The sequence below is a fragment of the Natator depressus genome, chromosome 6, assembly GCF_965152275.1.
Source record: "Natator depressus isolate rNatDep1 chromosome 6, rNatDep2.hap1, whole genome shotgun sequence".
Taxonomy (NCBI): Eukaryota; Metazoa; Chordata; order Testudines; family Cheloniidae; genus Natator; species Natator depressus.
This window is the reverse complement of record NC_134239.1, coordinates 111101710-111123534: the sequence shown is the minus strand read 5'-3', so window position 1 is coordinate 111123534 and position 21825 is coordinate 111101710. Positions and strand designations below refer to the sequence as shown.

The following is a 21825-nucleotide window of genomic DNA, read 5'->3' as shown; positions in this document are numbered from 1 at the left end:
AATGAACTGTAAAAAGAGGTGTGCCTGTATAAAATGATGTGACTTTGTTTAAAACACATAAACTGTTAACTTTGGAATGTATTAACGTGACCAGAATGGAATGAGTGACAAGTTCAAGGAGAAATGAAGTTTGGAAATTTTGGTGAAGTCCGAAGCAGCCTAGATAGGCTCTGTCTGGCGTTAAGAAAATCCTCTTTATATTTCCCACATTACACAAGAGCAATTGTGTAAAGCTCTCTTCAGCAAATTGAAGTAGCAGCAATAAAGTATTGTGGCTAACCTCAGAGCTGTGTTAGAAAGGCTGCTTTTCACCTCAGGCCTTCTCTGCACACAGAGCTGTACTAGTTTGACTTCCGGTGATTTTTTTTTTTTAAACCAACTTCAGTGAACTGAGGCAAAAGCCTGTGGAAACTGGGCTTAGTTTGTTGAGTTTAAGTTGATTAGCAACAGGGTAAAGCTAAACTAAACAAAGCCCCTCTGAAACTGAAATTAGAGTGTCCACATGGGCGTTGGACCTTGTTTAACTAAATGGCTGCAAGTATCAGAGAGAGAAATGTGAGATATAGAAACGTATTTGTGGAAATGTGTATACATATTTATTAGATATTTGGGGTGGGAAAAGGCTAGTGTAGACACAGGCTAGGTGGAATGGTCAGACTCTCATTTTTGTTTCCACTCTGTAGTATTAAGGGCTGACCTGCTGCGAGCTAAGCCAATGACAAAACCCCTACTGAGTGGTTTTTCAGCGGGAGCAGAACTGAGCCATTAGTCCCAAAGTTTCATATTTGGATGCCGAAAGCTGGACACCTAAATCTAAATTTCAAAGCACCCAGACAGGTAGCCTGATATTTACAGGTGCTGCGCACTTGCAGCTTCTCACATCCAGGTGCTCAACGTCTCTAAAATCATGCCATTTAAGTGCCCAAATAGTCAACCTAACTTTAGCAATCCAGCACCCCAGTCCTGCAAACACCTGTGCACATGTTTAACTTGATCCATGAATAGTCCTGCTCATAGGCGCTGATTCTGTGGATGCTCCGGGGCTGGAGCACCCAGGGGCTGCAACCAGCAGCCAAGCTCCCAGCCCTCCCGCCCCAGCTCACCTATGCCTCCCCCTCCTCCCCTGAGCATGCCACGTCCCCGCTTCTCCTCCCAGCGCTTGCTGCCTCAAAACAGCTGTTTCATGGCGTAACAAGCTGTGGGAGGGAGGGGGGAGGAGCGGGAACACGGCATGCTCAGGGGAGGAGGTGGGGAAGAGGTGGGGCTGGGGCGGGGATTTGGGGAAGGAGTCCAATAGGGACAGGGAGGGGGCGGAGTTGGGTCGGGGACTTTGGGGAAGGGGTTGGAATGGGGGCGGGGCAGCGGTGGAGGAGGGGCAGAGCTGAGGGCGAGGGGGGTCGAGCACCCACCAGCGCCAGGAGAAGTTGGTGCCTATGGTCCTGCTGGATCCAACTCATCTACACAGAGGTGCTGGAACTAGGGGTGTTTCAGCACCCCTTGGCTTGAAGTGGTTTCCATCACATACAGGGTTTACAGTTTTGTTCAATGGCGCTCAGCAACCCCCACGATACAAACTGTTCCAATGCCACTGCATCTACATCAAGTTAAGCAGGTGCTTAAGTGCTTGCAGGATTGGGGCCCAACGTTGGCAATGCTGCCCTTCACTTCGCTGTCATAAGAAATCCTTAGCATGGAATTCCTTAACAGCTAGTGTCACTTAGAAATAAGAAAAGGAGGACTTGTGGCACCTTAGAGACTAACAAATTTATTTGAGCATGAGCTTTCGTGAGCTACAGCTCACTTCATCGGATGCATTCAGTGGAAATAAGAGTACTGACAGAGCTGATTTTGTAAAAAACATAGATACTGCTTTAAAGACCATAAGAAAAGGAGTACTTGTGGCACCTTAGAGACTAACCAATTAGTCTCTAAGGTGCCACAAGTACTCCTTTTCTTTTTGCGAATACAGACTAACACGGCTGTTACTCTGAAACCTTTAAAGACCATGGCGTACGAGTAATTACTGGAGAGACCATGCCATCTAGAGGCTTTCTGATGTTAGTGCTTAATGTGGATTCTAACAAAAAATGCACGGGAGACAATGGAAGCTGCTGCAACTTAAAACTAGGCCTGTAACGTGATTAAAAATTAATCGTGATCTTAAACAATAGAATAGCATTTATTTTAAATATTTTTTGGATGTTTATTACATTTTCAAATATATTAATTTCAATTACAACACAGAATACAAAGTGTACAGTGCTCACTTTATGTTTATTTTTTATTACAAATATTTGCACTGTAAAAATCAAAATAGAATTTTTCAATTCACCTAATACAAGTACTGTAGTACAATCTCATTATCATGAAAGTTGAATGTACAAATGTAGAATTATGTACAAAAAAACCAGCATTCAAAAATAAAACAATGTAAAACTTTAGAGCCTACAATTCCACTCAGTCCTACTTCTTGGTCAGCCAATCACTCAGACAAACAAGGTTGGTTACAATTTGCACGAGATAACGCTGCCTGCTTCTTGTTCACAATATCACCTGAAAGTGAGAACAGGTGTTCACACGGCACTGTTGTAGCTGGTGTTGCAAGATATTTACATGCCAGATGCGCTAAAGACTCATATGTCCCTTCATGCTTCAACCACCATTCCAGAGGACATGCTTTCATGGTGATGATGGGTTCTGCTTAATAATGATCCAAAGCAGTGACATGTTCATTTTCATCATCTGAGTCAGATGGCACCAGCAGAAGGTTAATTTTCTTTTTTGGTGGTTCGGGTTCTGTAGTTTCCACATCAGAGTGTTGCTCTTTTAAGACTTCTGAAAGCATGCTCCACACCTCGTCCCTCTCAGATTTTGGGCAGCACTTCAGATTCTTAAACCTTGGGTTGAGTGCTGTAGCTATTTTTAGAAATCTCACATTGGTGCCTTCTTTGTTTTGTCAAATCTGCTGTGAAAGTGGTCTTAAAACGAACATGTGCTGGGTCATCATCCAAGACTGCTATAACATGAAATATATGCAAAAAGAAAAGGAGTACTTGTGGCACCTTAGAGACTAACCAATTTATTTGAGCATGAGCTTTCGTGAGCTACAGCTCACTTCACGAAAGCTCATGCTCAAATAAATTGGTTAGTCTCTAAGGTGCCACAAGTACTCCTTTTCTTTTTGCGAATACAGACTAACACAGCTGTTACTCTGAAACATGAAATATATGCAGAATGTGGGTAAAACAGAGCAGGAGACATACAATTCTCCCCCCAAGGAGTACAGTCACAAATTTAATTGACACATTATTTTTTTAACGAGCATCATCAGCATGGAAGCATGTCCTCTGGAATGGTGGCCAAAGCATGGAAATGTTACAAATGTTTAGTGCATCTGGCAGGTAAGTATCTTGCAACGCCAGCTACAAAAGTGCCAGGCGAATACCTGTTCTCACTTTCAGGTGACACTGTAAATAAGAAGCAGGCAGCATTATCTCCCGTCGATGTAAACAAACTTGTTTGTCTGAGCGATTAGCAGAATAAGAAGTAGGACTGAGTGGACTTGTAGGCTCTAAAGTTTTACACTGTTTTGTTTATGAATGCAGTTATGTAACCAAAAAAAAAACCAAAAAAAAAAAAAGATTGCACTTCAGTACTTGTATGAGGTGAATTGAAAAATACTATTTCTTTTGTTTATCATTTTTTACAATGCATATATTTGTAATAAAAAATAATAATATAAAGTGAGTACTGTGCACTTTGTATTCTGTGTTGTAATTGAAATCAATATTGAAAATGTAGAAAAGCATTCAAAAACATCTAATAAATTTCAGTTGGTATTCTATTGTTATAAGTGCGATTAATCACGATTCATTTTTTTTTAATCGCGATTAATTTTTTTGAATTAATTGCACGAGTTAACTTAAAACCATATTCCGGGGGCCTATTCTGACCTCATTCACTATGGAGTGTGACTCGATTGATGCTATTAGTTACTCCTGATTTCCAATGGTGCGAGTGAGCTCAGAATTGATGTGTGATACATCTCACGTCTCCCATCACCTTTAGGGATGTGGAATTTGAGTTCTCTGTGGACCCGGGTAAATCATAAACACCATGATATACCTGAAAGGGGTTTGTTTTCAAAGGACCCCAGATATGGGTGTTTGGAAAAGTTGGCTGTACAAATCCAGTAGGATGAAATTCACCCCTGCTGCACAGGACCAGTGCAAAACCTCTTATGCACTGTGTGGGGTGGGTGGGTGTGGCCAGGTCATGCAGGAGAGTCTTTATACCACCTATGTGCTCACAACTGACCTAGAGGCAGGGTATTGGAGAGGCTGTGGGTCCCCTGGTCCCAGTGCCTCATGGAAGCAGCAGCTGTTATTGCTGCCCAGACTGGAGTAGCAGCCCCAGAGTGTGAGGCAGCCCTGGTCCTGTGCTGGAGGGTAGATTTCATCTCCAATGACTCCATCCGCTTACAGCCTGAACCCTCTGGCTTTCTATGTGTCGGGTGAATTTCAGCCAAACTGCAGCATGCTGATTTGGCAGTTAGACATGTGCTAATAGGCACGTGCACAAATCAGGGGCTATTAGCTCCTTTGTAAAGTGTTTTGTGATCTGCTGATGTACAGCCCTATATAAAAGCTAGGCATTATTATTGATCTGAAAACCTGGCTCTAAATCTACCTTTGACATACGCAAATCCCTAAAAATCACCACAGCCAGCAATTATGTTGAGAGTTTCTTTACAGGCTAAATGTTTTCTATGGCATTGTTCTAAGGCCAAAGGGAACAGCCATCAGATTATGCTGCTGTTTACATGCTCTTTGTTTTTTAAACCATGACCATGTGTCTTTGAAATCTGCAAATTGGCTGGAATCTAAACCCCTTTTCTGAACACCAAACATTTCTGTTACTCTATCCCCCATTTCTGTTACTCCATCCCCATTTCCCAGACAAACTGAGCTTTCATCTGTGTCCCTAACTCTGAGCTAAATTCTACCCTGGGAAATAAGCACTGCTATGCAAATCTGGAGTAACTCATCCAAATCCATCCCTGGCATAAATCCATTGTTGTCCTGCAGTTACACTGAGGATGATTCTGGCCCACTGACTCTGGTGGGGCATAATTTTTTCCTTCTTTCTTTGCTAAACAATAAGATCCAACAGACATCCTCCCCCACCCCCACCCCCAAAAAAATCATAAAGATGTTATAAGGGAAATGCAGACTTACATCAGATCACGGAAGCTGTTAACGTAGGCTACTAAATATGGCACAAACAACAAATCCTCTCTCTCTTTGTACCACTCCACAAATGCCTTCCTGAATCTGCAACAGAAATTTCAGAAGTCATTGTAAATAAAACAGGGTAGAGTTCTTAATGAACTCTTTAACTAACAGAGCTGGAGTGACCTTGCTGCATGTACTTGGGGATAAATAGACAAATTCACTGCTTGCCCATGCTGTTCTCATGTGCATGTGTGTTAGAAGAAGATGTACCGTAGATAATCATTGTTTGGCTATGTGCTTGCTTGAATCTGAAATCAGCAAAGCTCAGGATGGATTCCAGAAATTTTTCCCCATGAAAGGGTATTGGAGAAAATTCTGATCTTTAGTTATGAGTGATTAAACGTGTCATTGATAAGTGGGCTTGTAAATCATTTCTGTAGCTTTTGGAGCAGTGTAACGCATACCTACTTTAGCCCACAAGAAAGTGCTTTAGCTCAAGGCTCATTTACAACAGAAACCAAATATGAGCAAGGCAAAACACCTACAATCACACCACTGACAAAATATGAGGGAATCAGGTCTATATTTCCTATATAATGCACCTTTAAGGATTCTGGTATGTACAGAGACAAGCAGCCACTTTGCACCGAGGTCCATACAGACTTTGGGAGGAGACACACAATGCACACTCTCATGGAGACTTTACTTTCGTTCTTTCTTGTTTTATTGCTCTGTTAGTTTTAGATTGACTTATTCAGACTGACAACTTCCATTTGCGTATGCTGTCTAAGAAAGCGCATACGTTAGAGAGTACATTCCAGTGAGTTATTCAGTCAGGTGCTTATCTTCCTTTGGGATTCCGTTTATAGGAAGGAAGTTTTTAAAAAAATAAATAAAAAGGAAAGGAACATCCTTAGCTCAATCACTTTTAATGGTGAAACCAAAATACTGCTCTTCTTAAAAAAATCTCAGACAAACTGCTGGTGTGAACTCCCCAGGATTTCCCTATGGTAACTGGGAGATTAGAGATGAGACTTTGAGGGGTAATTATTGTCTTTAAAATATTTTAAATACCTGTCATGCATCACAAAATGCTACAATTTCACATATTAGAAAAGCAATTTTCAGTCTTCCACACTTGATTTTGTAAAATACTTAATAGCAAACTACCCATCTGGCTCATTCCTGAGGTGCTAAATTTCACCAGTTAATGCACAATTATTTTTAGTCTCTGTTTGAGTTGATTCATGCTGAAAGGTCCTTCTCTTTTTTCAACTTCAGGGTGCTGATTTGAAAACTGGGAATACTTAAATACAACAAACCATGGACCATAGGAGGTTTAGACCTGTCCCAAGATGAGGAAATAACTTTTTCATCTATGGAACCCAAATCTTTCCAGGGAGTGTCCCAAATCCATGGGATGATCTAGAGCCGTGCTTCTCAAGCTATCTGGTGTGGGGGACCGGCATTTTTTTCCCCCAATGTACGCGCAGACAGGCAGCCGATGGCTCGTGGACCGGCACCAGTCCGCGGACCACCACTTTGAGTAGCACTGATCTAGAGAACTAAAGATGACACAGGGACCTGAACCTCAGAGGTATTAAAATATAGGCATTTAGCTATAACTCCAGTGGCTACTCCCATGCAGAAAGTACATAATTCCAACTAAGGGGCAGAATAATTTCCACTGCTAGAACTGAGTGAAGTTAAGTGAGATTCAGAAGTCAGGCTAGAAATGAGTTGTGCATATTCTGGGCCTGATCCTTTGCCCATTCAAGTTAATGGCAAAGATCTCATTGGTTTCAATAATGCAGGATTGAGGCCCGTGTCCCTTATTTGGGCATGCTCAGTACTGTGTTTAATTGTTGTCCAGTACTTACATACCACAGAGACAACTGGAAATCCAGTTAATACTGACAGATAGAAAACCCCTTTTCAGCCATTCCTGTTTACAGAGCTGACACGAGATATATGGGAGACATGCTGTATGGGAGACTCATGCTCCCATCTGTCTGTTTACTATTGTGTATGTTGATTGTTTTGGAAATCTCTCAGATCCTCTGTTAAATTTGTCAGGCTCACAAGAATTCATATGAATCCTAATTTTCCTAGAAACTAGCACATGGGAGCCCGGTACTAGTGTTTGGCCCACAGTATGGATACTACTACTGAGCGTTGGCACCAGGATACTCATTTTGGAAGGACTGTGTTGCCAGAAGCCGCAGTGACCTTGGTATGAATTCTCTCAGTTCTCTTATGCTGATCTCAAGAGTTACAGTTTCCAGACTTTCCAAGATTTTGCCAGATCCCTTCTTATGCTGTCCAATGAGCTAGAAAAGAGTCAGATGAGAATCCAGTGAATGGAAGAAGAACAGCAGAAAAGCCTTTGTCCAATTAACTTGTGTAAGCTGGGTCAGCACTAATGTTAGTGATCTGCATATCTAGGGGGAGAGCCCCATGACATTTATCAGACTTATTTTGGCACTTTCTTTTTAAAACAATAATCCAGACTGGACCAAGAATTTATGGTGTGCTAATTCATGTCTGATGTTTCAACGTACTGTCTAAGCAACCCAAGACGAATTATCAACAGCCCTGAAATGCCTTGATGCAAATCTCTCTCTTCGCAGCCCTTGTTTAAAGCCCAGTTCTCTGCCCAGCACCCAGCGTGAGTAGCTGGTCTGAACACTGGGGAGATGTGCATGGATCAGTGGGAGGTTTCCTCTCTTCCAGCTGGTGGAGGGCAGCTATGGAGCTCTAACTTAAGAGTCAGAGTAGTGATCAGGGAGCCACAAAAGTGGCTTGAAGCTGCCTTGACCCCAGCTCACGCAAGCTGTACTGAGAGCAGGTCAGGCGCCTTTTTAACTCCAAAATCCTTATTTGTACTTGAATCACTTCCTGTACTGACTATTGTAATTCATTCTCTCTATCTTCCCGTCCCCTTTCTCCTCCCTCTCCCCCAACCCCATGGTCCATCCTAATTCCTAGTCACACAACTTTAGCTGTGTCTGGAAAGTTAGACAAGCTACAGTATTGCTCAAATGCCGTCCACGACATCCTACCCATCTGCTAATCCCATTCAAATCTGTCTTTCTGGTTATCAAAAATGTGCAATATTCTTCTATGAAAAGTGAGTCATGGCAATAGAATAAAAATCTTTGGTATTTTCCTCCCTAGTATTATTTAATTGAAATGATTCAACCCTTTGAAAGTCATGAAAATGAATCCCAAACCCTCCTGGCTTTATTATCCTGCAGCCCCTGAAGCTAGTAGGAGCTTTTGTTTTTTCATACTGTTTAAATTGGAGTGGCTGTCACTCTACCAGCAGCATTTCAGAGGTTGCAGCAGCCCTGGAACAAAGTAGCTCTTTCAATGGAGAGGCTTTTCTAACAAACCATTTAAAAAAAAAATTCTAATCAAAGAGATTTAAAGACTTTAAAATCAGTTGCCCATTATGTCTGTGACACAACTGACAGCAGGTTTAATTTGCAGCTAAGAGGCGAGTGGTAGAACTAAAAGGTGTAATAAACGGCATTTTTTCCCTTCCTAATGTATTCTGTGAGTGTGTGACTAACTTAAATGCTCACAGGAGGCAGCACCTACATACCAGAATGGAATATTTAATAATGTACTCTATACAAGCTCATCAAATACCATTTGAATATCCAAGGACAGCGACGAGTCGTACTCGGTTTGCGAGGTTTCTGGCTGATTTTCCTCCCACTTTTTTGTGGTCTCCAGCTTCAGAATGTTATCCAAATAGCGCTTTATTTTCTCCTAAATGTTAAAGGGGAGCGAGGGGAGAGGGATGGAAAACTACAGATCAGCATTAATAAAACAAACAGAGGTAAATAAACAGACACTGTGTAGTGCACATCCTGGGAAAGCATCGTGCAAGAGGAGCTTGGAAAGGTTCACGTATTGCTCTGCAGCAGACGTTCCTGGGGCTAGACCTTGCCACCGTTGCTCATGGGGGTGAGTGCTCACTCCCAGAATGGGTGCTTTTGGCTGCTGTTCATGAGGCTCATGCTTACCAGTGTGAGTAAGGGAGGTACAATCTCTCCCTCCTGCTGACTTTTATGTGGGGGCAGCAATTGAGACCCGGAATATTCACTACAAAGCAAATTTTTCTTATCATCCTACAAATCACAGGCACCTAGCTGGTGTGCCGCGTTTAGCTATTAGTCACCTGTATAAAACTGACGTGCAAAAAAAAAAAAAAATCCTATGTTCAAACCCTTTACCATCTTTATAGAACCCCAGTGGAAATCAGAAGACCGTTACCGTTCAAGGATCATATTCGGCACTCAGTTACACTCAATCTGAAATCACTCCACTAATTAGAAAGAAGATACAGATTTTCTGCAGTGAAGGTAATTAATCACTGGAACGGTTTACTTGGGGCTGTGGTAGATTCTCCATCACTTAGTCTATGGATCAAGACTGGATGTCTTTGTACAAGATATACTCAACTGCAAGTTATAGGCTTGATGTGGGATCAACTTGGTGAAATTCTATGGCCTGTATTATGCAAGAAGTCAGACTAGATGATCTAACAGTCCCTTCTGGCATTAAAATTTGAGTTACTCTGGTTTGACACTGGGAGGACTGGACCAAATTCTGCTTCCTGAATATTAAATCTGTCCTCCTGCTGCTGGTGAAACAAAACAGTCCGTAGGAGAAAGGGTTGGAAATGCTGATTTTAATCATAAAAAGCCACATCCTGATGCCCTGACTCGTCCTGAATAATGCCTTGTTCCGTAAGCAGTCCCACTGAAGTCAGTCGGGCCCACTGATCAATTAAGATCCTGTTGAGTGGAAAGACATCAGAATCTGGTCCCCAAATGTTAGTTTCAAAAGCATTTCACATTCTGACATGCTGGGGAGCCCTACACACCAAGTGAGCCAAGATACCTGACTGAGCAAAATAGGCGCAACTGTCTCAAGAATTTCCACTTTAGGGCTAGCCTACGCTAGACAGGCTTTGCAGTTACACTGATAGAGCTATACCAGCAGGGCCCCCTAGTGGTGAAGATACAGCTTACACTGGCATAAGGTGATCTTTTGCTAGTGCACTTACACCACCTCCCCAAATGACACAAACTATACTGGAAAAAGGACCCTTTGGCTGGCATAGTTGCATCTACACACAAAGGGAAGGTGCTGGCATAGCTATATTGGTTAAGGGTGTGGATTTTTTACACTCCTGACCAACACAGGTATGCCAGCAAAACTTTGTCGCATAGACCTGGTAGAGTTGATCAGTCTGTAATGAAGCTTGTCACTGCGATAAGTTCAAAGCACAAGTGGAAATTTAAAAACCATAAATAAGCAACCTCCACTGATCATATTTTTGAAATATCTCATTTAAATGAATCTATTATATTTTCTAGGGGGTTTCTCTTAAACTTGGCTAGGTATGGTTGTGAATTGTCCCTGTGTCTGTATAATGTATGACTTCACTGGAGTTACTCTGCGTTCACATCAGTGTAATAGATTGGAATCAAGCAGTACATTTAGACAGCGCACTTCCATTTCCTCTTTCTGTTCATTTAAGGCCAGGTTCTGCCTGGTGCTGCGTGCCCCATATCAATAGGAGTCAAGGATGCTCAGCTTATTGCAGCATCAAACCCTGTAAGAGAAGTGCTACCTAGAAGCTCTCGCTCCCTGAGACCTGGCAATGCAGATCTGACAAAGCCTGCAAAGGAGAGACTGATGATGGATTGTAAAGGTCAAAAACGTTATTTGCCGTTCATTAATTTATCCCATGGAGAAAAGGGAGATTTATGTAGGAAGTGATTCATGGAGGCAGCTGCTTAGCACCTCAAGGTGCAGAACTTAGCTGCCCACCACTGGGCCCTGGATAGGAATCCAGTGGCGATGGTGGGCCCGGACTCTCCTACCAACTTCAAAAAACGGGACATCAATAGGAGCCTTTACTTTGGTGAAGAATCCAGCTGGGGAAGGCCCTGAAGCCCATGCAGGTGCTGAAAGACTTCCGTGTGATCAGACTTTTTTCTGGTATACCCCGAAAGGGCTGGACGGAGACGTGTGACCCAGCCGGAGGGCTGAGCCTCAAAAGAAGGGACAGCCCTACAAGAGACAGCTATAACTGACAAGGGGGCACATCAGGGAAGGAGACAACCTGCTGTACTCCCCCCTGACCGCTAGGCAGCCCTGGTGGTGAGTGTTCCCCTGTGGAGACATCTGAATATTCTATGTAGGAGGCTGGAATTATTTGCTCCTGTATAAGCCAGACAACAGGGCCCAAAGTCTTACCTCTAGAGAATCCATGTAGTCCTTTTTCAGTTTATCCCAAGTTTCTGATGGTAACAACTGAGGGAGATTCTCAGTCTTTACCTCCGCTTGGAGATCAGGGTGTCCCAGGAGAGTTTTGCTACAAAATTTAAATGAACACATTAGGTTGCCTTGGAGAGTAAGTACATGGAATATTCATGTTGCATGAGCTACATAATTATCATCTTGTGTGAAATTTACTTAAAGCTTAAACTATGTGGCATGCTTTCAAGCTTTAACAAGGAAATCATTCCTCGCTTTGAAATTGTAATTCCTCAAACTCGTAGTGATTCTGAAGGCTAGGTTTCAGCCTAGCTTAGAAAGCATGAAACCCCCGGTGTTGCTTGGACATGAAAAGTTATTTTTTTAAAATAAACAAAACCCATGAAACTGATTCATTTAACAATGAGTTGTTGGGATTTTTCTAGAGCTTGTTCCAGTAACATTGGTTTTTTTATGTTTGTTTGTTTTCTTTGGCGTTAGCTGGTTACGCTATGTCTCTATTTCCTTGTGACGATAACAATGAAAGATCACTGCTCAGGTCATCTGGGTGATATTCTGAAGGGCAGTGTCTGGAAATCATGCAAAGGTACAAACAAGTTTGGACTTGAGAAACATTTCCTTGCATAGGGAAGAAGTGGGTGGATGCTGAACTAGAGGCTGACTTTAAAGGGCATTGAATTGATAAACTACTTTTCCTTTACGACTCATTTCTCCCATGAGTTACCATGCAATACCTGGCAGCTGATTAGTGGGAAGGTAAAGTACCACTTTGGGGTAGAAACAGATGTGTTGCTTACTCAATAGCAAAAAATCCATTATTAGGTGCCATTATGATTCAATATTGTACAATATTCAAATGTGCTATCCACCAACCCATCCATACTCTGCACAAGCAAAATCAGTTTACAACTCTGTCTTCTAAATATGGGATGAGAAGGAAGAGAAAATGTTTGTAACCTCCTTGAATGTGGAACATGAATTACTAACTATTCGCTAGAGCTATATCTGGAAGACAGCTGCAATGACAGCATCTCGTAAGGGGCCTTATCTTGTACTCAAAACTCCCATAAACTGCAATTAGGTCTGAGTACGGAGTGCAAGATCAGATTTAAGTTGAATGAAAACTGCACTGTATCAAGTCTGGATTCTGGCAGGCTAATGCAGAGAGAGCTTATTAGGAAAGAGTTGGTAGTATTGCCCTGTCATCTGGCCAAATTTGTGGGTTGGGAATGTATAAGATGTCATTAGCTGTACAAATAGTGTGTACTCCAGCATGCTGCATGAATGTGTCATTCATTTAAAAGTACACCCAAGTTAGACAGCACCTTTCTGTCTGAATTTTTTTTACCCACTGCTGTTGCAAGTAAAGACTCAGATGACTGTATATGAAAGAGAAATGTATTTTGCTTTTTGATTTTTAGTTTGTTTGCTTTAGTTTATTTTGACAGGATGTTTGGCATAATCAGCTTCAATCTCCCTTCTGTGTAATCAGATTCCTCTGTTTATGTGGGTTTTACACACAGTAACGAGAGGGAAAATATTTCTTAAAATAAGAAAAATGCAATTGTAAACTCACAAAAACTGGCAAGGGGACTCAGGCAAATGTAGTATCTGAAAGTGCTCGATACTTATGGCTAGATTTCAAGTTGATGACGTCAGTTTAAGTAAACAACTTTATATAAAATGAAATTTAAATCACCATTTTCAAACAGGGAAGCATAAAGCTAAGCTCCTCAATCAATAGTTAAGCACTTATATATATATGTGGCCCAATCTATTCACCTCTTTTGCAACTGCTTTTGTGTTTACTTCTGTGTCATTGGAATGTGCTGGTTGGCCTGCCCTCTCCTTATTCAGGTTCCCCCTTAAGACCCACCCTCATCTGCAGTGATGCCTCTGTGAAATTAGCCAGCCACTAACGGGTAGGTAGAGAATCCATATAAACCAGCATATCATAAACAAGTCCAGCTGACTTGTATATTGTATCCTTTTCCCTCCACCCTTCATGTATTTCTATTGTCTTTGTAGGGCTTATCTACATGAGCAGCAATGCGCATTAGAAAGGTGTGACTTCTAAAGTGCGCCAATGTCTTGTGCACCAGCTAGACATGTGGACCCTGCTGGGACTCACTAAAAGTTCCCGCCTGTGTGTTAACATTGAAACAGAACTTTTTAGTGTGCACCAGTGAGGTCCAGGTGGGCCAGTTTGTCGCACAACATGTTGGTGCGCTGTAGACATCGCTCCCCTGTAGTGCACATTGCTGCACCATGTGAACAAGCCCTTAGACTCAGTAAGCTGCTAGGCCCAGCCCCAATGTCATCTTACGTAGCTGTACTCTGTATACCACCAAGCACATTTGGGTTACTACTGTACTGTAAATAATTTTTAGAGGTGCTGAGACCCCACACCTCTAAAGTTATTTATTTGAGCCAATTCCTCTTTTCCTTTGGGCTAATGCCATCTAGTGGCGTCCCACATAGCCATGCTGAGGGGGTGGCCATCAGGTAGGATGACCATATTTCCCAAAGGGAAAATAGGACCCCGCGTGGGGCTAGCCTGAGCCCTCCCTCCCGCCATGTGGGGCTGGCCAGAGCTGATCACCTGAGCTCCCTTCCCCGGTGGGGTTGGTGTCGCTGCTTCCCCGAGCCCTGCCTGCCCCCCGCCCAAACCCTTCCTCTCCTCCTGCCCAGGGTTGGTGTCACCACTCGCCTCCACCCCCGCATGTTCCTCTGTACCCCACTTTTCGACAAAAGTGGGCATTTGTCCTGCTTGCTCTTGCTAACTGATCAAGTTGGCAAGAGCAAATGGGACAAATGCCCCTTTTGCCAAAAAGGTCGGGACGGCTGGGACAGGGCTTAAAAAAGGGACTGTCCCGGCCAAACGGGGATGTATGGTCACCCTATCAAGGGACAGGTGGCCGTGTGGATTCTTTCTAACCTGCATCACAACTTAAACAGGTGCAGCTCCTCCACGCTCCATGCACTACGGCTGGAAAGATCTGCTAATAGAGGCTGCACTTCGCAAAATGTTTCCATGGGGGGGAACTGAGCTTTCTTAGAGCTGAAATATAACATTGGCAAGTGGAACTTATGGGTATCGTGAGCACTGCAAGTCAGCGACTAAGAGAAACAAGGCAATCTAAATGTACAGTGGATGCATGTGGTAAGCATTTTACGCACAAGCCTTTGCCTCTATCCTTGATCAGATTGGTACCTGCCGTTATAGGTCAAGTGGTTGCATCTGTCTTATTCACATGGCAACCCAAGAATAACTAAGTGTCTTGAAGTGCCTTGTAGATATTCAGAGCTAAATTACTATTTGGAGGAGAGAGAGTTGGCATGGGGAATAGTAGCTTACCTATAGTATGTGTTAACAACCCAATCAAGTAATGCGTAAAGTTCACTGAATTCCAAGGGTCTCTGCAAGAGACGCTGCAGGTGTGAAGAAATGGCACTGTGAAAGGACTCCACGTATCTTCCACAAACTTTATAGTCATCTGGGTAACACTTTTGTACTGACTGCTTGATTTTCAATAAATCTTCACTAACATATTTTCTGAGGAACCCTAAATGGATAGCGAGCCAAGAATCGTTGTCCTCTTTCAATGAAATAGGCACATTACAGACTCTTTTTTCAGCACTCCCTCTGACAGCTTCCTTCCACACGTCTCGCCATTTTCTGGGTCTGCCAACGCAGTCCGATTCTGAAGAGCCAGGAATCTGTACATCAGCATGAGCTTCTTCTTCCTTGGAGATTAAGGTCACCATAGAAGTCAACAAACGTTCATCTATATCGGACTGATCAAGTGTTTCCTCCACAATGGATTTGATTGAGTTAGCAACAGAGTTACAAAGCAAATCCACATCCTTGGCTTTCCGGGCATATTCTGTAGGATTGTCTTCATATTTCTTGGCCTCTTTTTCAGTTATAATTTCATTCTCCAAACACCTGATGCTTGCAAATGTCTCCAAAAGTTGCTTTTTCTGAATAAGTTCATTTATTTCCATGACTGCAGAGAGAACATGGGTTGGGGAGAGAGCAGATTATGAGTTTACTTTTAGATATTTAATGTGCCTATTACAACAGTAAAGACCACAGGAGAGAGCAGTGTCTGAGTCACGACTGCGGGGCTGCTTTGTCTCTCTACTGCATCCTGCATGAAGAGTGGCATTCCAGCTGCACGTATGTGACAGGTCACCTTTAATCTCCTTAACTCCTGTTTGACATAGAGGAGAAATACCGTTCAGATGAAATCACTGAAATATCAGAGCCATGTCTCTCAGGGTATGTCTACACTGCAATGAAAGACCCGCAGCTGGCCCAGATCAGCTGGCTCAGGCTCGCGGGGTTGCGGGGCTACGAAATTGCAGTGTAGATGCTTAGGCTGGAGTCTAAACCTGAGTCTGGCGGCACAAGCCTATTTCTGCTTAAATATATTTCAGGCTGAGATCTTATTTGTGGTGATATTTCTGGTTTGTACTCTGTATTTTAAAGCAAATATGCATCATATGGCATTGTTCCTATAGTGGCCACTGTAAACCGGTCTGGCTGCACAGATTTCAGACTGAACATAAGACCACTGCATCAAGTCATCCGAGGAGGCAAGATCTACTGGAGAGAGCCCTGGACTGAGAGCTGGGATTAGATCCCTGTCTCCCAGCTCTCTGACTGCTATGCTTGTGACTTGGGGCAAATTGTAACTTTTTTCTGGGCAAGTGTTCTCCTATTTATGTTTATACAATGCCTCGTACAATGGAGCCCTGATCTCAGTTGAGGCCCCTATGTGCTATTGTAATAGAAATAATAATATTTGCATGAGTCTACTAAAAAGATCTCAAAGAATGGCTCTGACTCATCCCCACTGTAACTTCCTTGAAGCCAAAGGAGTCCCACCATGGCTGGCCTGACCCAGTCATTTTACAGACCTGCACATAACTACTAGGTTATGTGCTATTACTAGGCTATTACCAGCAGGAGAGTGAGTTTGTGTGGGGGGGGGCGGAGGGTGAGAAAACCTGGATTTGTGCTGGAAATGGCCCAACTTGATGATCACTTTAGATAAGCTATTACCAGGAGGAGAGTGGGGTGGGAGGAGGTATTGTTTCATGGTCTCTGTGTATATAATGTCTCCTGCAGTTTCCACAGTATGCATCCGATGAAGTGAGCTGTAGCTCACGAAAGCTCATGCTCAAATAAATTGGTTAGTCTCTAAGGTGCCACAAGTACTCCTTTTCTTTTTGCAAATACAGACTAACACGGCTGTTACTCTGAAACCTACTGGGTACTGACTATTCGCTGTAACCCTGGTTTCCAAGTAGTGTATGCTGTTACCCAGTCTGGAAGGGATGGGGGAAATCCATGTACCTTTCATTCTCAGTTTCCGGTCACTTTAGGAGTGGGTGCCTTCTTTTACACTCCCACTCAGCTGAGTTATCAACTGTGCAGATTTTGAAAAACGATGATAAAAGTGCCTTGAAAATACAGTTCTAAGGGACCACAAACAGCCAGCATTGTACCACGCCATGCCATAGGAGTGAGGGCAGTTTGCTAGTAATAATTTGAACCAAAATTTTGTTGGGTGATGCACCATTTGGACTATGATAATCGTGGAACACTAGAGTCCAAAAAGGGGCTGATCCCAATTAAATTTTCCATTTCCCACTGTTGCAGCAAGAACTACAGCTCATTAGTCTTATTTCACTTGCTAACCAGACATAGAGAGCGTACAAAACTGCCTTTCTGGATGCAGCAGAGATCCTTGCTGCTGTGTGAGAGACTCCTACCCTGGAGCACCTTCCAGCTCCCAGAGGTCACTGGGAATTTGAGCCCACTAAACAGGAGCTCTGGGTGTGGTAATGTGGCTAAGGGAGTTCAGTCTAGTCAGTTTATCAAAGAGAAAGTTTGAAGCAATTTGGTCACTGTAAGTACCTAGGCAGGAAAGAGAGATCTGATACTAAATGGCTCATTAATCTAGCAGCCAAAGGCCCAACACGTTGAATGGCTGGGAAAACTGAAGGTCGACAAATTCAAACTGGCAATAAAACCCACTTTTTTAAAACAATGAGGGTGATTAACCACTGGAACAGCTTACCACTGAGTGTGGGAGATTCTCCATCACTTGTAATCTTTAAATCAAGACTGGGTGTCTTTCTAAAGGAGATGCTCTAATTCAGACACAAGTAATTGAACTCAGTGCAGGGATTACTGGTGAAATACGACACAAGTTTATGCAGGAGGGGAGCCTAGATTATCATAATGGTACCTTCTGGGCATGATCTGTGAATCTAGGCCATGAGGTATGCAAAGCTGACAAGATGGGCTTAGATCCATTTTACAAAGCTCACGCTGTAACAAGGTGAAGCAGTTTAAGCATCTTCACCGGAACAGATGACACAGTTGGGACACAGCCCTTCTAACCAGTCCATATAGTGGCATCAACAATGGCCTCTGGGTCTTGCCTAGATTAGAAATGTGGGTCGAGGTTAGGTCAGGGTGTATTAATTCATCTCAACCTTTTTCCTAAGCGGAAACACTGTGATGCTTTTCCCTTGGCTAAGCAGTTAGAAGTGTTGCTTAGTCAGATTGAAAGGCGGTGCTATGGGTCCACTCTAGGAAAGAGATATGATTAGGTAAAGGTCAGTTACTATAGACCCATTTTTCTAGTGTAGACATGGCCCATGTGAGTGCACATCCTTATGACCTGGCCTGAAAAAAAAAGTGAAGCAGCATTACTGTAATAAATAGCAAATTAAAGGGATGTATCAAGACAAGTGTCCCTGTTGAGGATCCTTCGATGCTAATAAAGTAACATCTGAGGGAGCCACAGAACATCCCATTCATGGGGTCTCCCTTGGTATCTGGGAGACCTGTCCTCTGTGCTCAACCTTTAAAGACTCCAAGAAGACCTTGCAAGGGATCAGACTATTCTCTACCCAGGCAAGTCCATTTCATTCAATGCTCTATTGTGCGCGGGGACTTGCAGAGTCTACTTTGATTGAATGTTATTAGAATCCTAGCAAGTGTTTTTACAGTGGGTTATATTTCACCTCTTACCTGAGAGAGGTTCTCGCTGAATGGACTCTGCCCCCGTATTCTCCCCACTCTTGTCCACACTGGTGTCGGTCATATTTTTAGCACTGCTGCCCTCTTTTTTTTTTAAGCCTTTCAGTGTAAAACCTTTGTTTCTTCTCAGGGTGCCAGAGTCTTCACTTGCTTTGTCATTGGCCTGACTTGGTTTACTTCTCTTGAAGCTTAAGATTCTATTGAGAGCACTTTCGGGGCTCTTTGCCTCCTGCTTGTCCAAGGGTGAGCTATTGAGTTCAGAAACAGAATCAGTTCTTTCATCCTCAATGCTTTTTACTGGGGATGCTGGTTCTGCTGGAGATGCCATTTTTTCACTGGGCTCAGGTGTCTCCTTATTTTCATCTTTGTCTTTGGCTGGACTTCGTTTACTTCTCTTGAAGCTTAACATTCTATTGAGAGCACTTTCAGGGCTCTTTGCCTCCTGCTTGTTCAAGGGCGAGCTATTCAGTTCAGAAACAGAATCAGTTCCTTCATCCTCAATGCTTTTTACTGGGGATGCTGGTTCTGCTGGAGACGCCATTTTTTCACTGGGCTCAGGTGTCTCCTTATTTTCATCTTTGTCTTTGGCTGGACTTCGTTTACTTCTCTTGAAGCTTAACATTCTATTGAGAGCACTTTCGGGGCTCTTTGCCTCCTGCTTGTTCAAGGGCGAGCTATTCAGTTCAGAAACAGAATCAGTTCCTTCATCCTCAATGCTTTTTACTGGGGATGCTGGTTCTGCTGGAGATGCCATTTTTTCACTGGGCTCAGGTATCTCCTTATTTTCATCTTTGTCTTTGGCTGGACTTCGTTTACTTCTCTTGAAGCTTAAGATTCTATTGAGAGCACTTTCGGGGCTCTTTGCCTCCTGCTTGTTCAAGGGCGAGCTATTCAGTTCAGAAACAGAATCAGTTCCTTCATCCTCAATGCTTTTTACTGGGGATGCTGGTTCTGCTGGAGATGCCATTTTTTCACTGGGCTCAGGTGTCTCCTTATTTTCATCTTTGTCTTTGGCTGGACTTCGTTTACTTCTCCTGAAGCTTAACATTCCTTTGAAAACAATTTCGGGGCTCTTTGCCCCCAGATTGTTCAAGGGCGAGCTATTCAGTTCAGAAACAAAATCAGTTCCTTCATCCTCAATGCTTTTTACTGGGGTTGCTGGTTCTGCTGGAGATGCCATTTTCTCATTGAGCTGAGGTTCGCCTTATTTTCATCTATCTCATCTTATTTTCATCTTTCTTTGCAATAACTGGTTTTTGGAAGGAGGAGGAGTAACTAGTTAAACAAAAAAAAAACAGACAAGAGCAGAATTAAGCAGTAAGACTTACATGGGATCTATGTAATGCTGGGATATTGCTGTGTCTCTTGAGTCACCCTTAGGCAGCAACTCTCTGTATCCCCCACTTTGTGGAACTGACAGAGGAGGCAAGTCTATAATAGCCTTTGTTGCACCCCAGCGTAACCACAGTTGTGAGGCACCTCACTACCACCTGCCCTGCGCATGAAGCAGTTTTGTCTATGCCTGCTGTGGATCAGGTCCCTGAAAACAAGAGCCCCTGGCAGCATGAACATGGCCTTTCAGGCCTCCACAGACTGCTCCCTCTCTGTACAAGTAGAGATAGGTACACACCGACCTCCAAATACTCTGAGCGTTCCCTGCATGAATAGCCCCTTGTCCACTAAACTCTCACAGAATTTAGAGTGAGGCCTGCTGCTCCCAAAGGAACAGGACACACGAGCTTGTAAGAGACAACTCTGGACCAGGTATTTGTTTACCACCACAGCTCACAGATGTATTTATAGTGAAAACAAGAATAAGTTTATTATCAGAGACTAAAAAGAAAAGGAGTACTTGTGGCACCTTAGAGACTAACCAATTTATTTGAGCATAAGCTTTCGTTGCATCCGATGAAGTGAGCTGTAGCTCACGAAAGCTTATGCTCAAATAAATTGGTTAGTCTCTAAGGTGCCACAAGTACTCCTTTTCTTTTTGCGAATACAGACTAACAAGGCTGCTACTCTGAAACCTATCAGAGACTAGAGATTCAAGTGATAGTGAGTAAGAATATGAAAACAAATGGTGACACATAAAAACAAAATCATAACAGGCTTTCTAGATAATAACCTTAACGGCCAAGTTACCCTCCTGTCTCAAGAAGCGTATCTCACCCAAAGTTCTCTCCAGAATTTTCAACCAAGTCTGGCTGAGACTCCTGTTTCACAAAGCAAGAGCACTTCAATCCCTGATGGCAGCCCTTATACTCCCGCAGTGAAAGGGGCCTTTGTTTCCTCTCATCCCCAATATACCTAAGCAAACTTTTGCTATGCACCTCCAGATAAAGCTCTCTTCTTCCCCGTTGTGCTTCATTTCCTGTTAGATTATATCTAAGGTTCTTTCTTACAATCCTTCATTTGCATTCAGTTCAGACTGGTGATAGGGGACCCACTGTGAATGAAACAATACTCAGTTTACATGTAAATGGATAGGCAACTCCTGTCTGACAGACAACCTGTTTGTCACTTTTCCTGTTGACTAATACCTTGATACAGACTTTAAAAACATATTTTCTGCATATACGCACAACTCCTTACAGAGTATCTGTACATACCCATGTCACAAAGATATTGATGGCCAGTGTGACACCAGCTTTCATTTAAGACTTCACATGACATTCTTGGTGAACCAGAATGTACAGACGAGAATCAGGTGATTCCTGTAACCTTTCTGCACCCCTTGCCACTTGGCATTAAGAGGTTCTTGGGTCCCATACCCCTACCTTCAGAGCCTGGCTCTTTAGCACAAGTTGTGCACATGCATGCTCTTAGGTCTAGAGGGCCCCAGTTCAATTCCTGAGAGCCGCCCTCTTGCATACTTTCAGGTATGCCATGCACTCTCAGTACCTAAACTGGTACCATTGGTTTCCCCCTCCAGCTGAGTTTAAAGCAATTTAGGGCAGATCTATGCATTAGCCAGATCTGCGCATTCACAGCCTATAACCCAGGCATGTTAGCTTTGAGCTTGGTTGCTGCTGCCTTGTTTATGCACAGAGATCTGCAGACATTCAACATTGGAATGTGGCTCGCGATGTGGATGGTCAGTTACAGACATCACATAGCAGTGACTAAAGCACACTGAAAAGCCTCAGTTTTCACCTCTAGTTCCTTAAATAAGAAATCAAAGCATAATGGTTTCTGTGCTCTGAATTGTCATGGTTACAGTTCTGCAGA

General features: G+C 43.1%; 1 protein-coding gene across 1 annotated transcript in view; it reads right to left on the bottom strand.

The window, feature by feature from the left end:
- Nucleotides 1-19842, bottom strand: part of EXOC3L4 (exocyst complex component 3 like 4) — a 32230-nt gene extending 12388 nt beyond the window's left edge. Inside the window, exons 1-6 of the mRNA XM_074957173.1 lie at nucleotides 18589-19842; nucleotides 14893-15544; nucleotides 11514-11631; nucleotides 8889-9011; nucleotides 7464-7564; nucleotides 5238-5333 (exon numbers count right to left, since the gene is read on the bottom strand). Of these exons, the coding sequence (XP_074813274.1) occupies nucleotides 5238-5333; nucleotides 7464-7564; nucleotides 8889-9011; nucleotides 11514-11631; nucleotides 14893-15544; nucleotides 18589-19777 (2279 nt within the window). The 5' untranslated portion in view covers nucleotides 19778-19842. The remainder of the gene's footprint in view (nucleotides 1-5237; nucleotides 5334-7463; nucleotides 7565-8888; nucleotides 9012-11513; nucleotides 11632-14892; nucleotides 15545-18588) is intronic.
- Between the last annotated feature and the right edge of the window lie 1983 nt (nucleotides 19843-21825).